We start from the raw sequence: 12,212 nt of genomic DNA on the forward strand, positions 1-12,212 counted from the left end.
ACCAGGAAATTCTGGAAACCATGACTGGCTTCTCGTTCCTTCTGCAGTTATCTTGTCACCAGTCACATGATTCTTTCTTCCCTCTTCCCTTTGAAATCAGACCTATTCCCCAGAGAAATAAATTTAGGACCTTTATTACCTGTGAATGTCCCAGTGAGGACACAAGCAGACAGCAGAATCTTGACAACTTCCTGCATAACTGACAGAGTTTTTTAATTCAATATTGAACAATATGAAATTTTGAAAATAATCTAGGTCTAAGTATACAATGCTACTGATCTCAGACTTCATGGTAATGTTCCAAACTTGAAATAATCAATATTGTTTTGCAAAGGGAGGAACCAAACCTCGTAGTCAAGGAGTGAGATGAAAAATGTTCACTTAAACAGAAAGGGGGTATTCAAAAGAGAAAGCAACAGCAGACTGAAAATTCTGAACTGATATAATCATCAAGTGAGTAGGAGCCTTAAGCCAGAATCTGATGGTATCGGGCTCAGCTCCCATTTCAATGAAACAACCACAGTACTAAATACTTCATAGCATGCAGTTTTTGAAAAAAAATATTTTCATCCTTCTCAATTACTGATATACCTAGAGCATACTTGCTCAGTGATATTCAGAAAATTACTTTTCCCATTTCCCCAGAACAGTAATTTTCTTTGCTGAACTATTATAGCACATTGCAATGTCTTAAGTCCAAGGTCTTTCAGAAAAAAAACAAGCAAACAAACTGCACTAGAGTCATTCTGAACTAATTACACTTTTCTGCACATAGTTTAACTACATTAGTGAGAGCTCTTTTCCATTTTAAATCTAAACTTGCTTTTATTAAATATTTCTGGTTCTCAAGATACATTTTATTTTCTGGATAATACAAGATACTACAGACAGCTCTATTATATTGGAGATGTGAAGTCATAATTGCTTTGCTGAAAGTTAGCAGCAATCCATCAAAATATGATAGTAAGCACACACCAAACTGTATACACCAGGCCAGATCCAAATCATGAGGCAACTTGCAAGATCCAGCTCTGGCTCTGACCAGGAGCATGTGGTGGTGGTGGCAGCAACAGTGGCTGTGGCAGCAGCTTTAGCTCTGACCCAGAGCATACAGCAGCCGCTCTGGCACCCACCCAAAGTACTGAGTGGCTGCACTGCTCTGGCTCTGACTTGAGGCATGTGATGATGGCCCCAGCCACCCACTGTATACCCCACGCCAGAGCCAGAGCTGTCACTGCCCTGTATACCATGTCACAGTGGTAACTCCAGCTCTGGCACAGGGCATGCAGCAGGCATGACAGGAAAAGTAGCTGGAGGTCAACCAGGACTGTCATCCCTCACTTATCCTCCTGCCACCGATCACCACGTCCACTGGGGCCCAAAGACCCCAAAGTCTGCAGCAGGCCACTCACCCTTGGTCACACCCCACAACTTCCAGCAGGGTTACAGAGCAGCTCCATGAGCCATATGCTTATATAATATACCCCTGTGTGAAAATGCTCCCAACCATAGGCCACCCAGTCTCTGGGATCTCCAAAGCATGGATGTAAGCACTCCCCACTCCCTTCCTAGCGTTAGAACCACAATACTTCACACAAGTGTGAATCTGTTCCCAATCAGCAGCAATCCTGGTTTACCCTGATAAAAAAAATTGCAAATTCTCTGATAAACACCCCCAAATTCATTATTAAAATTAAAGGCCCCCCACAACCTCCCCTCCCCCCCCCCTGGACCTGCTCATGCCACTTACTCCCCCCCCACAACAGCCCCACAGACCTACTCGTGCACCTCACTCCCCCACAGCCCCTCTGCCCTGCTCATGCCCCTCACAACAGCCCCCCAGCCCAACTGGTGCCCCTCACTCCCCTTCCACAACCCCTCAGTCCTGCTCATGCCCCTCGTCTCCCATCCACAGTCCTGCTGGAGGGGCCCCCCAGCCCTGCCAGAGAGGGCCCCCAGCTGCCAGGGCTGTGGGGCCAGGGACCCAGGTCTGCATCTCCCTGCCCCCAACAGAAGGCAGTGGCTGCTGCAGCTCCCCCGATGCTGCCTGCCTCCTGTGGGGTCAGGCAGCGGGGGCAGAACCAGCTCCCAGTGACAGCGCACACACCCAGGGGGCAAGGAGGGCCTGCACCCCCCAGATCTGTGCAGGAGGTGGGGGCAGGGTGCGTGCTCTCTGGGTGCAGCTTTCCTGAGGGGCCAATAGCACGCTGGCCAATAGTCCGCGCCAATAGTGCGCCCTGGGTCCATGCACTGCTGGCCAGGCAGGCACTCCTGCGGGAAGCTGCCTGGGGACTGGGGGTGCAGGTAGGTGTTGGAGAAAGATGCACATGGAGTCCCCGCCCAGCCAGCCGCACATGGACTCCGAGTGGTGCAGTATCGGCATGAGCGGGCTCTGCACCTCCATGTGCAGCTTCCCTGAAGGGCCAATAGTGTGCCGCTCCAGGTCCATGCACCGCCAGGTGGGCGGGCAGGCATTCCTGCAGGAAGCTGTCTGGGGGCTGAGGGAGTGGGGAGGCATTGGGAAAAGCTGCACATGGAGTGCCTGCCCGGCTTGTGGCACATGAACCCATAGCAGCGAGCTATCAGCACCTCCCAGGCTCCCTCAGTCCCCAGTCAGCTTTCCGCAGGAGTGCCCACCTGGTTGGCACCCTATTGACCCTTCAAGGAAGCCTCACATGGAAGCATGGAGCCCACTCAGTCCAATACCGCACCGCTCGCAGTCCACGTGCTGCTGGGTGAGCATGCACTCCATGTCTTTCCTTAACACCTCCCTGATCCCTCAGCCCCCAGCCAGCTTCCCTCCCAGCCCTGCCAGTGCCCCCCTGCCCAGCCTTGACCCACAACCCCCTCAGCCCCTTGCAAGCCCCACTTACCTCACAGGCTCCAGGAAGGAAAGTGAGCCTGAGCCAAGCCTTGGGTGAGGCCTCAGGCCCTGCCCTTCCCCCCCTTCTTCCCTCCCCTCCCCTCCCCTCCCCCCCACCCTCTTCCCAGGCAGGGCTGGGAGTTTCCTGCCCTTTTTGCAATCAGCTCTTGCAGGCTGGAACTCTGCCCACCTGCAGAGCTCTTTGCAAAACTGGGAAATCCGCAGATTTCTCTGCTAAAGGGTAAAATCCATTGTTTCTCTGATAAAATAGGGAAATATGTGGTTTTCTGTGGGAAACAGAAAACCCAGATCCCTGCTAATCAGTAACACTGGGAACAAACTGAGGATTAGAAGACAGATTTAGGAATCACTGGTTCTGTTCCTGTTCCTTCCAGTGACATAGCTAGTGAACATTAGCAAATCACTTCCCTTTCTTTGTGCCTTATTTTCCTCATTTGTTAAAAACAGGTATAATGATACCAATCTCCCTTCTTAAGGGCTTTGAGATGTACTAATGAAAAACATTCCGTCAGACAGGTATTAGTATTAATTAAAATCACTCTAGTTAAATCCATGTTTCTGATTCCTGTTTCATGCTAAAAAGAGATAGTTAAGTCTAGAAACTAATATGCTGACAGTTTTACAAAAGTGACATTTTTAAAGCAGTCACAAAAATCCCTTCCCTTCTGCTCTTTTAGAAATATACAGAATACTTACTCTCCTAATGTCATCTAGTGTGTTTATTTCTGGTGAAAGTCCACCATGAACACAGAGAAACTGTTGATTTAAAAGTGCAGCAAGAGGGAGGCAATCAAAAGCTTCCATACAAGCATCATAGACTCTTTCTGAATATTTTATTTTACCTATAGAGAAGAAAAAACAGAATATTACAATTATATCAACATAAGAAACTATTCTATTGGCTTCTAGATCTAGAAAGTTCTCATGTGGTGAGCACCAAAAAAAAAAAGGAAATGTTAATTTCTTATGCTTAAATTAAAAATCAAAACATAGCAACCTTTTCCAAGATAAATTTCTTTCCAAAAATGTAAACCTATATTTCCCAATCCCTTCACAACCCCAAGTATGGAAAAAGGTTATAGAGATTTTGTTTTAAATGAAATCAGAAAAGAAAAATCTAAAAGCAAGAAATATACTTGATTATAAAGATTAATTAAGCATTAGTGATGACCTTGAGAAGCTTTTAATGACAGTATAAGATCAAGGATGTGTACACTAATTTTCCTCCAGGGTTTTGACTACACTTAATATGGTTTGCCTTGACAGCTTCATCATCAGAGGTATACCTGCAACCTTCTACCTAGCATAGGAGTAGCTTATACCAGCAATAGAAATTTTTTTTGCTGGTATAGCTGAAACCAGTTCCTCAAATGAGAAAAGCCACAGGTCAGCAGCCTTTTGCTGACACCAGCTGGAGCTTGCAACCCAGCTGTGGCTAAATGCTGGAAGTCTCTATCATCCCTCAACTACCACCCAACCCCTTTGAAATAAGGGGAAGCACACAAGAGAGGGGAGTGTTGCACAGGAGATGGCAAGTATTGTGTAGCTGTGTGTCACCAATCCCCTGTGATGGGTCAGATCTCCATGGGCTGGATCAGATCTCTCTGTGGGCAGATACAGCCTGTAAGGCCATGGGTTGCCAATCCCTGGTATAAGCTATACTAGCAAGACCAAAAACAGTCTAAAATAGGGCTTCTGCCAGCTTGCCTGTAATTGTTAGGGCATGATCATTTAATACCCCTAAGAGACACAGATATGCTAGCAAGACTTAAATGTTTTAACGATAACTGTTCAAAACTTGACATTAAAATCCAAAGGAAATTGTACAGGATGTATGAATGTATAAACATAGGCTAAAATGTATTTTATAAGGACCAGGACTGCACGCACTTAACTTTCCACTATATTTACAACTGTATGCATATCTAATGAAACTAGTATAGCTACGCATGAAGGACCTTAATAAAACTGTTAAACATAATTATTTCTGCAATGGAGAGTAGCAAAGAGCAACAATAAAACAAATACTATATTCCTAAACAGTACTTACATTCTTGCTTAAAGGTAAAATATTCTGTGAGGTGTCTGCATTCATGATTGCCTCTCAAAAGATACAATGTGTTTGGGTACAAAATCTTCAGAACCCATAAGTACAGCACACACTGTTGAAAAACCAAAGGTATTCAATGAAGTACACATAATTTTTTAAGAAATAAAATGGCTACTAACAATGAACACAGTACCTCCTTATGCACATAAAAGAACATTAACTGTAGCTTCAAACATAAGTTTACCTGCCTCTCAAGACACCCAATTTCACATACTGATACTAATGGTCATTTGATAACACTGCTTTCCTAATTCAACAAATTTTGTATCTGAATTTTGCAAGCAATTTTTTAACTCTCTTTAAAACCAACTAAAGACTGATGCAAAAATCATTTAACTTAATTCAGTCCATGTTCTCTAATAAAAAGATGCCATCTTTTTATCTGCAGAAACAACTGTTACTCATATAATCAGATTTCACAGTATAGATTCTAGAGATTATTTGGCAGAGAAAGGAAGACTTCTGTAAAAAATAAAGCAGCAATACAAAATGGCTCATGTTTAAAGCAGATATGCAGATAATATATGGCAATTATTTAGTTTTGTAAAGCATTAGCTGTTCAACAAAGCTTGAAAGTGAACAGTTATTAGAGATCAAACAAAGCCTACGAAGAAGCCACAGCAACGTTCTTCATTTCATTACCACTATAATCACCGTAACTAACCCTAGACATTCTCCTGAACCTCAAGAAAGAAATTTAGGGTCCATTACTACCTGAGGCTCTTCAATGCCAAAAAATCTAATGCTTACATTTTGAATCTTGTTCTAATCCACACTTCAGACTGGGCACAGAAAAAAAAGGAGTTTCACACTACTATTCTAAAGTGATTCAGTGACTATTTTTCATTAGATTTTTTTTTTTTAAGAACAAGAAAGCTAAATTTATCATTCACTCAATTTTCTTGATTTTAGAAAATCTTTTAAGGGAACAAACTTATATATATGGTATCCCACCCCATACTGGTGAACAAGTTAAGAGGCTGTGATGTGGATGACTACACAGTCCGGTGGGTGGCGAATTGGCTAGAGGGTCGCACCCAGAGAGTCATGGTGGATGGGTCGGTCTCGACCTGGAAGGGTGTGGGCAGTGGGGTCCTACAGGGCTCGGTCCTTGAACCGATACTCTTTAATGTCTTTATCAGCGACTTGGACGAGGGAGTGAAATGTACTCTGTCCAAGTTTGCAGATGACACAAAGCTATGGGGAGATGTGGACACGCCGGAGGGCAGGGAACAGCTGCAGGCAGACCTGGATAGGTTGGACAAGTGGGCAGAAAACAACAGGATGCAGTTCAACAAGGAGAAATGCAAAGTGCTGCACCTAGGGAGGAAAAATGTCCAGCACACCTACAGCCTAGGGAATGACCTGCTGGGTGGCACAGAGGTGGAAAGGGATCTTGGAGTCCTAGTGGACTCCAAGATGAACATGAGCTGGCAGTGTGACGAAGCCATCAGAAAAGCCAATGGCACTTTATCGTGCATCAGCAGATGCATGACGAACAGGTCCAAGGAGGTGATACTTCCCCTCTATCGGGCGCTGGTCAGACCGCAGTTGGAGTACTGCGTGCAATTCTGGGCGCCACACTTCAAGAAGGATGCGGATAACCTGGAGAGGGTCCAGAGAAGGGCAACTCGTCTGGTCAAGGGCCTGCAGACCAAGCCCTACGAGGAGAGACTAGAGAAACTGGACCTTTTCAGCCTCCGCAAGAGAAGGTTGAGAGGCGACCTTGTGGCTGCCTTTAAGTTCATCACGGGGGCACAGAAGGGAATTGGTGAGGATTTATTCACCAAGGCGCCCCCAGGGGTTACAAGAAACAATGGCCACAAGCTAGCAGAGAGCAGATTTAGATTGGACATTAGGAAGAACTTCTTCACAGTTCGAGTGGCCAAGGTCTGGAACGGGCTCCCAAGGGAGGTGGTGCTCTCCCCTACCCTGGGGGTCTTCAAGAGGAGGTTAGAGGAGTATCTAGCTGGGGTCATCTAGACCCAGCACTCTTTCCTGCTTATGCAGGGGGTCGGACTCGATGATCTATTGAGGTCCCTTCCGACCCTAACATCTATGAATTTATGAATCTATAAATCTATACACAATAAAAAACTTCATTTTCTTTTAAAGAAACAGAATATTTACTATTAAATACAATAAAATCAACTTTAAGAAAAAGTCCTATAATTAGTTTAACTAATCTCAAATAACAAACTATCATTAACAAGAAAATATGCATATCCGACTGAACCTTAGGCAGGTATTCAGAAAAACTGGATATCTCAATATTTCTGTAAATAGGCTGGTTCTGAGATTTTTTCAAACACTAACACTTTACTATCAACTACTTAACAGCAGACAGCCCAGTCTGCTTACAGGTTGAGATAAAGGAATAGAGAACCAGAGCCAAATGCATAAGAGAAGCTGGAGACTTTTACACATTTAAGAAGTATAGGCTGCTTGCCAAGTACATTTTTACAGAAAATGTATATGTACTGTTCACAGTGAACAGCCAAAGGCACAAACAAGTTTGTAATAGAAGATACTGGCAAAATGGTAGCTTCATTCTCATCCTTTAGTTCCTCGGCACATGTTACAGTTATGGGGCAATTAACATGTTAATCACACCATAAATAGTAACAACGCTAAACACTCAGCCAATTTATGGCACCATAAAGTGGTGTACAAACCCCAAAGATGGTTCACAAAATGTGAAGCATCTTTGCAGCTTATTTGTATGACATGATAAATTGAACATGCAGCACCCCTATGCTGATGCTGACAATCAGCTGACTGCTATATTGGCCTGGGGGTATGGTTAGCATCAGGACCTGGACAGCCCTGGTCCTAATACCAAAAATCAGCTGCTGGTATAGTAGGTAGCAAGGTTCTCTAGCAGCGGGAACCAAGGAGCTGACTGCCAGGAACCTGGCAACCTCTCCAAGCCCAGTACACTTTCCTACCTTGCCCTGAAACTCCTGCAGCAGCTGCAGGGTAAGGCACTTTAAAATACTGGGTTCCAGGGAACTAGGCTGCACCCACAGTTTTTAGATGTCCCAGTGCATCGGGACCCCAGGGTAAAAAAGAGGCTCTTCGATCCCATGGATCCAGTGCCCCTGGACATCTACACCACACATGCAACTGAGTTGTCCTGGGGCTGGACTGACAGTAAGCTGATTGTCAGCCCAACAGCCCTAGGTCTCACACCTGCTGGGGATGGTGGCAGCCCTGGGTCCAGGACAGTGATGCCCCCTGCCTGATCTTTAAGACTCAATTAGCTGCAACTCAGCAGTGGTGCAACTAGCATCAGAGGAATTTTATGCCCCATCCCAAACATTGTGCCTTCTGCCATTAATGTCTGGCATGGCAGGAAGCACAAAGTTTGGGATCAGGTATAGAATTTTTCCAATCCCCATCTCGTCGTTGTTTTAACTCCTGTCAGAGACCTTAGTCATTTATATTACACAAAGGAATTGTTTAAGGAAAATTCCAGGGCATTCTTTTTTTTTTTTTTTTTTTTTTTTTTAAGGTTGCTTCATCTAGGAACAACACCCAATTTCCCATAACAGTATGTAACCAGTGCAAGAATAAAACCATTATGTTAATAACACACAATTGTATCAGTAGCTTTCCTGTATTGACAGAGTTCTGTTTTACAGTGAGGGAGGAATGGCCCAAGTCAGAGCCACAAAGTTATCTGTGTCACATTACTTTCAATATGGAAGTAAAGAGAATTTATAGGTCCCACAACAAAAACCTTAATCTGGATGTAAGCAGCTTGTCCACATTCAATGTGGGGACTTTTAGTCTCAATAGGATATCTCTTCATGTTAAATGTCAGAACATCAGACCATTTCCTATAAAGTGGTTTTTCCTTCAGACTCCTGCATCAATGGAACAGACAACTTGGCAATCTCTGGATGCTCCAGCTAAACGCTAAAATTTTATTTTACTAGCAGGAAGTGTTATTAAAATAAACTTGCTTCAAAATGAATGGGTTAAGAATATGCAAGAGGCAAGGATTTTTGTGGGTGATATCTTTTATTGGACCAACTGTATGGTTGGGATAGATTTAGAGAACAAAAGGAATACATTGCATTCAAAAGCAAGTCTGAGGAAAAAGAAAGCAGAGCAAAGATTAAAAATAATCTACAGGCCTTTAACAGAAAATAAAAAAAAAAGACCAAACATTTTTCCAGCAGGGACTGTTTAAGTCTACCAAAATTTACAGACACAATCAACTAAGAGATTAAAAAGTGATGAGAAACAAAAACAAGAAAAATACATCTCAAGCTTTTAAAAGCTGTTAGATGACCAAAGACTATAGCGGGAATTTCAGGGGGTGGAAAATGGTGATTTTAATATACTTTTCTTTCCTTTGAACAGGTCCACAAAGCACAACCCTCCATGCACTTGCAGCAATCCTACTCCACCCAGATACCCCGTCATGCACTGTGCTGGTGACATCAGTAGCCACTCTGAGCAGCACTGGAGCAGGTAAATCACTCTATGGGAAAAGGCAAGTCTTTCTATGAACTACTGAGTAGTCATCTGAAAAATACACTGAAAAGAAAAATCCAGAAAAGTGCCCATGGGGAAAAACGAGTCTGACTTTATTAAACAGTTCCTGCTCCAAAACTTCTCATGGTTCAAAAAGTTGGAAAAAAAAAAATAAAACAGGTTGTTTCTGTATGCACTACACGAATGCACACTGATCACACACAGAGCTCATATTATAAGCAGAAGTTTTTCTATAATTAAACAGGTCACCAAAACTGAAGGAATGGTGTGAGGAATATCTTTTATTTTCATTATTCTTTATATGCAGGTTACTAAGGCATTCATCACTATAGTATCTTTTGCTTGACTGCCATCCATAACAACCAAAAACAGCACTGTGCAAACACATACCTGAATGGTACATATATGCATACATTACTAAAACATCACTATTTTAATACACAAAAAATGACATGCATCATGCTCTAGCATATATCCTTAAAATGCTATGCCAACATACATCTACAATTTACCAAGACACTTCATATTTTAATAATTATGTCAATGTATTTAAACTATGAATGTTAAAATTTAAAGGGAAATCCAAGTTATAAACTTAAATTTTTCTCCATGTTAAAATTTGTAATCTGACAGGGAATCGTCACCCAAATACCCTGGCTCTGAAAACCCATCTCATTTAATTAAAAAACCCTATCTACATCTTCCCTACAGTTCAAGCACTGGGCTTTCCAGGCTGATTGCATGTAACAGCTAACTTGTATATGATAACACCAATCCCAATTGACTGTAGCAGTACACAAATATATTTGGAAATGAAAATGCTTTATAAAATGCTGAAAATTAAAATTCATCTATATGAATTTCAGTCTCATTCAAAAGCCCTCAAATCAATGTTAGCTGACAGCAATGGCTGGGAAACCATGCAAAACAGCCTTTCAGAAAGGTCATATTTAAAAAAGAAAAAATTCCTTCAGTTAAGTAAAATTATTTTTATTTATACAAAGTTATCTAGCATCACCATAAAGCAAACTGGCTTAGAAAGGACTTTATAGATGTCACCAGTCCTCCAACATTTCCAAACTCCTGTGGCAATGAAGCTTGAGAAAAGTTCAAAAGTGACAGGGTAAAGGGTACAGTGCCTTTGTTATATATGCTGAGCAACATGGACTATAGACATTCCAGACACAATGCAACTGAACCTCTAGAAGGGTGGCTAAGAAAGGTGAGAAAAATTAGTAGGACTGGCAGTTTCAAATGTCAAAGGAAAAGACTGGTCAATATCGCCATGTCAACTGCTCTTTGGAATGGGATGAGGAATAGCAAGGAAGAACAAGCATTCAAGTGTCAGAGGGAACCCAATATTTTACAAGATAAATGTTTTCTTACAAAGTTTTAGGACAGAACAAATTAATATATACAGTTACCTCTATACTAAAATAACCTCTGTCTACATAGTCACCAAGGAAGAGGTATCTTGTGTTAGCAGGTGATCCTCCCACTTCAAACAGCTTCATTAGATCGAAGAACTGGCCATGAATATCACCACACACTGCAATAAAAGCATTGTTTAGAAGCACTTACATATGGGAGGGAAGGGGGATGCTAAATTTAAAATTCCAGCTACAGAATACTTTTCAAAAGGGAACAGGCAGATATAAGGGGCACCAAAAGTTTTTAGTAATAATGAATTTTCCTCTTAGCTATTCTCTCTTTCCCTAGATGTACTCACTTTGATACTGCACAAATTAGGGGGCACTTTCAAAATAATCTAAGGGATTTATCATTAAGTCCTATCAACTTCAAGGTTATAAGAGTCATTGTTTCCCAAACTTTGCAATATCTCTGAAAATCTTCCTTATTGTGTATACTTTGGAAGACTATGATTATGCTATATTAGTCAACAATGTAATGATTCCATATTGGATGCAATTCACATTTGACAATACATCTGTTTTTGAGTCAGTCATATTTTGTAATTTCATCATAAACCCACTTTGCTGTTATAAACTAATCTAAACATGTGCTTAGTTGCTTATTTGTCTCCTACAAACCATCATGTCCACTATTTCAATATTAGGTTTTCCTCATACTTTGGAGTTACAAAGCAAGAAGAGTTTTTCCATCTACAAGAAAGTGACTTAGCTCCAAGCATTTGAGGAAAGCTTCATTTCCTTCTTGCTCCTAGGCAACTTGACAGGCTGTTTTCAAACCTCTTGCCTTCTAAGGTACAGAGCATAAACAAAAAAAAATATCTTTGAATGTGGTAGATAAAAAAGGTGTGCCTTTCACATTTCATCTATCATTTGTTTCTCCTGATTTTTATCAAATACTTGTATAATTCAATGCTTCGGTTAGCTATTTCATACAGTCGCCTCAGGGTAGTCATGGTTAACACAGCCAAAAAGATGCCCAAAACCAGAAATGTATATTCAGTGCGCTAATCCTGCTTCCTAAACTGCGATCCAGTCTAAAAAGGGAAATATGATTCTTCAAACTACAACTAGTAAGCCTCTAAATCGTATAGTTATTTTCCAGCTAAGTATTTTCAAATGGCAATAGAATACATCAATTTAAATAAGAAAGTTAAATAATAGATTTTGAACTTTAATTATTTCAGCAAGCAAATCCTAACTTAAATTACCAAGTTCAAACTTATTTTTTATTTGTATTTTTAATTTACTTAACTAAAAAAAATTCTAATTCTTATTGGTG

General features: G+C 41.7%; 1 protein-coding gene across 6 annotated transcripts in view; it reads right to left on the reverse strand.

Moving 5' to 3' along the window:
• PPP3CB (protein phosphatase 3 catalytic subunit beta) overlaps positions 1 to 12,212 on the reverse strand; it is an 86,356-nt gene that overhangs the window by 44,805 nt on the left and 29,339 nt on the right. For all 6 annotated transcript variants that reach the window (XM_014601398.3, XM_019497097.2, XM_059729720.1 and 3 more), the window contains 3 exons: positions 10,925 to 11,049; positions 4,935 to 5,046; positions 3,581 to 3,726 (listed from right to left, as the gene is read on the reverse strand). In XM_014601398.3, the coding sequence (XP_014456884.1) occupies positions 3,581 to 3,726; positions 4,935 to 5,046; positions 10,925 to 11,049 (383 nt within the window). The remainder of the gene's footprint in view (positions 1 to 3,580; positions 3,727 to 4,934; positions 5,047 to 10,924; positions 11,050 to 12,212) is intronic.

This window comes from Alligator mississippiensis, chromosome 6 (assembly GCF_030867095.1).
Source record: "Alligator mississippiensis isolate rAllMis1 chromosome 6, rAllMis1, whole genome shotgun sequence".
Taxonomy (NCBI): Eukaryota; Metazoa; Chordata; order Crocodylia; family Alligatoridae; genus Alligator; species Alligator mississippiensis.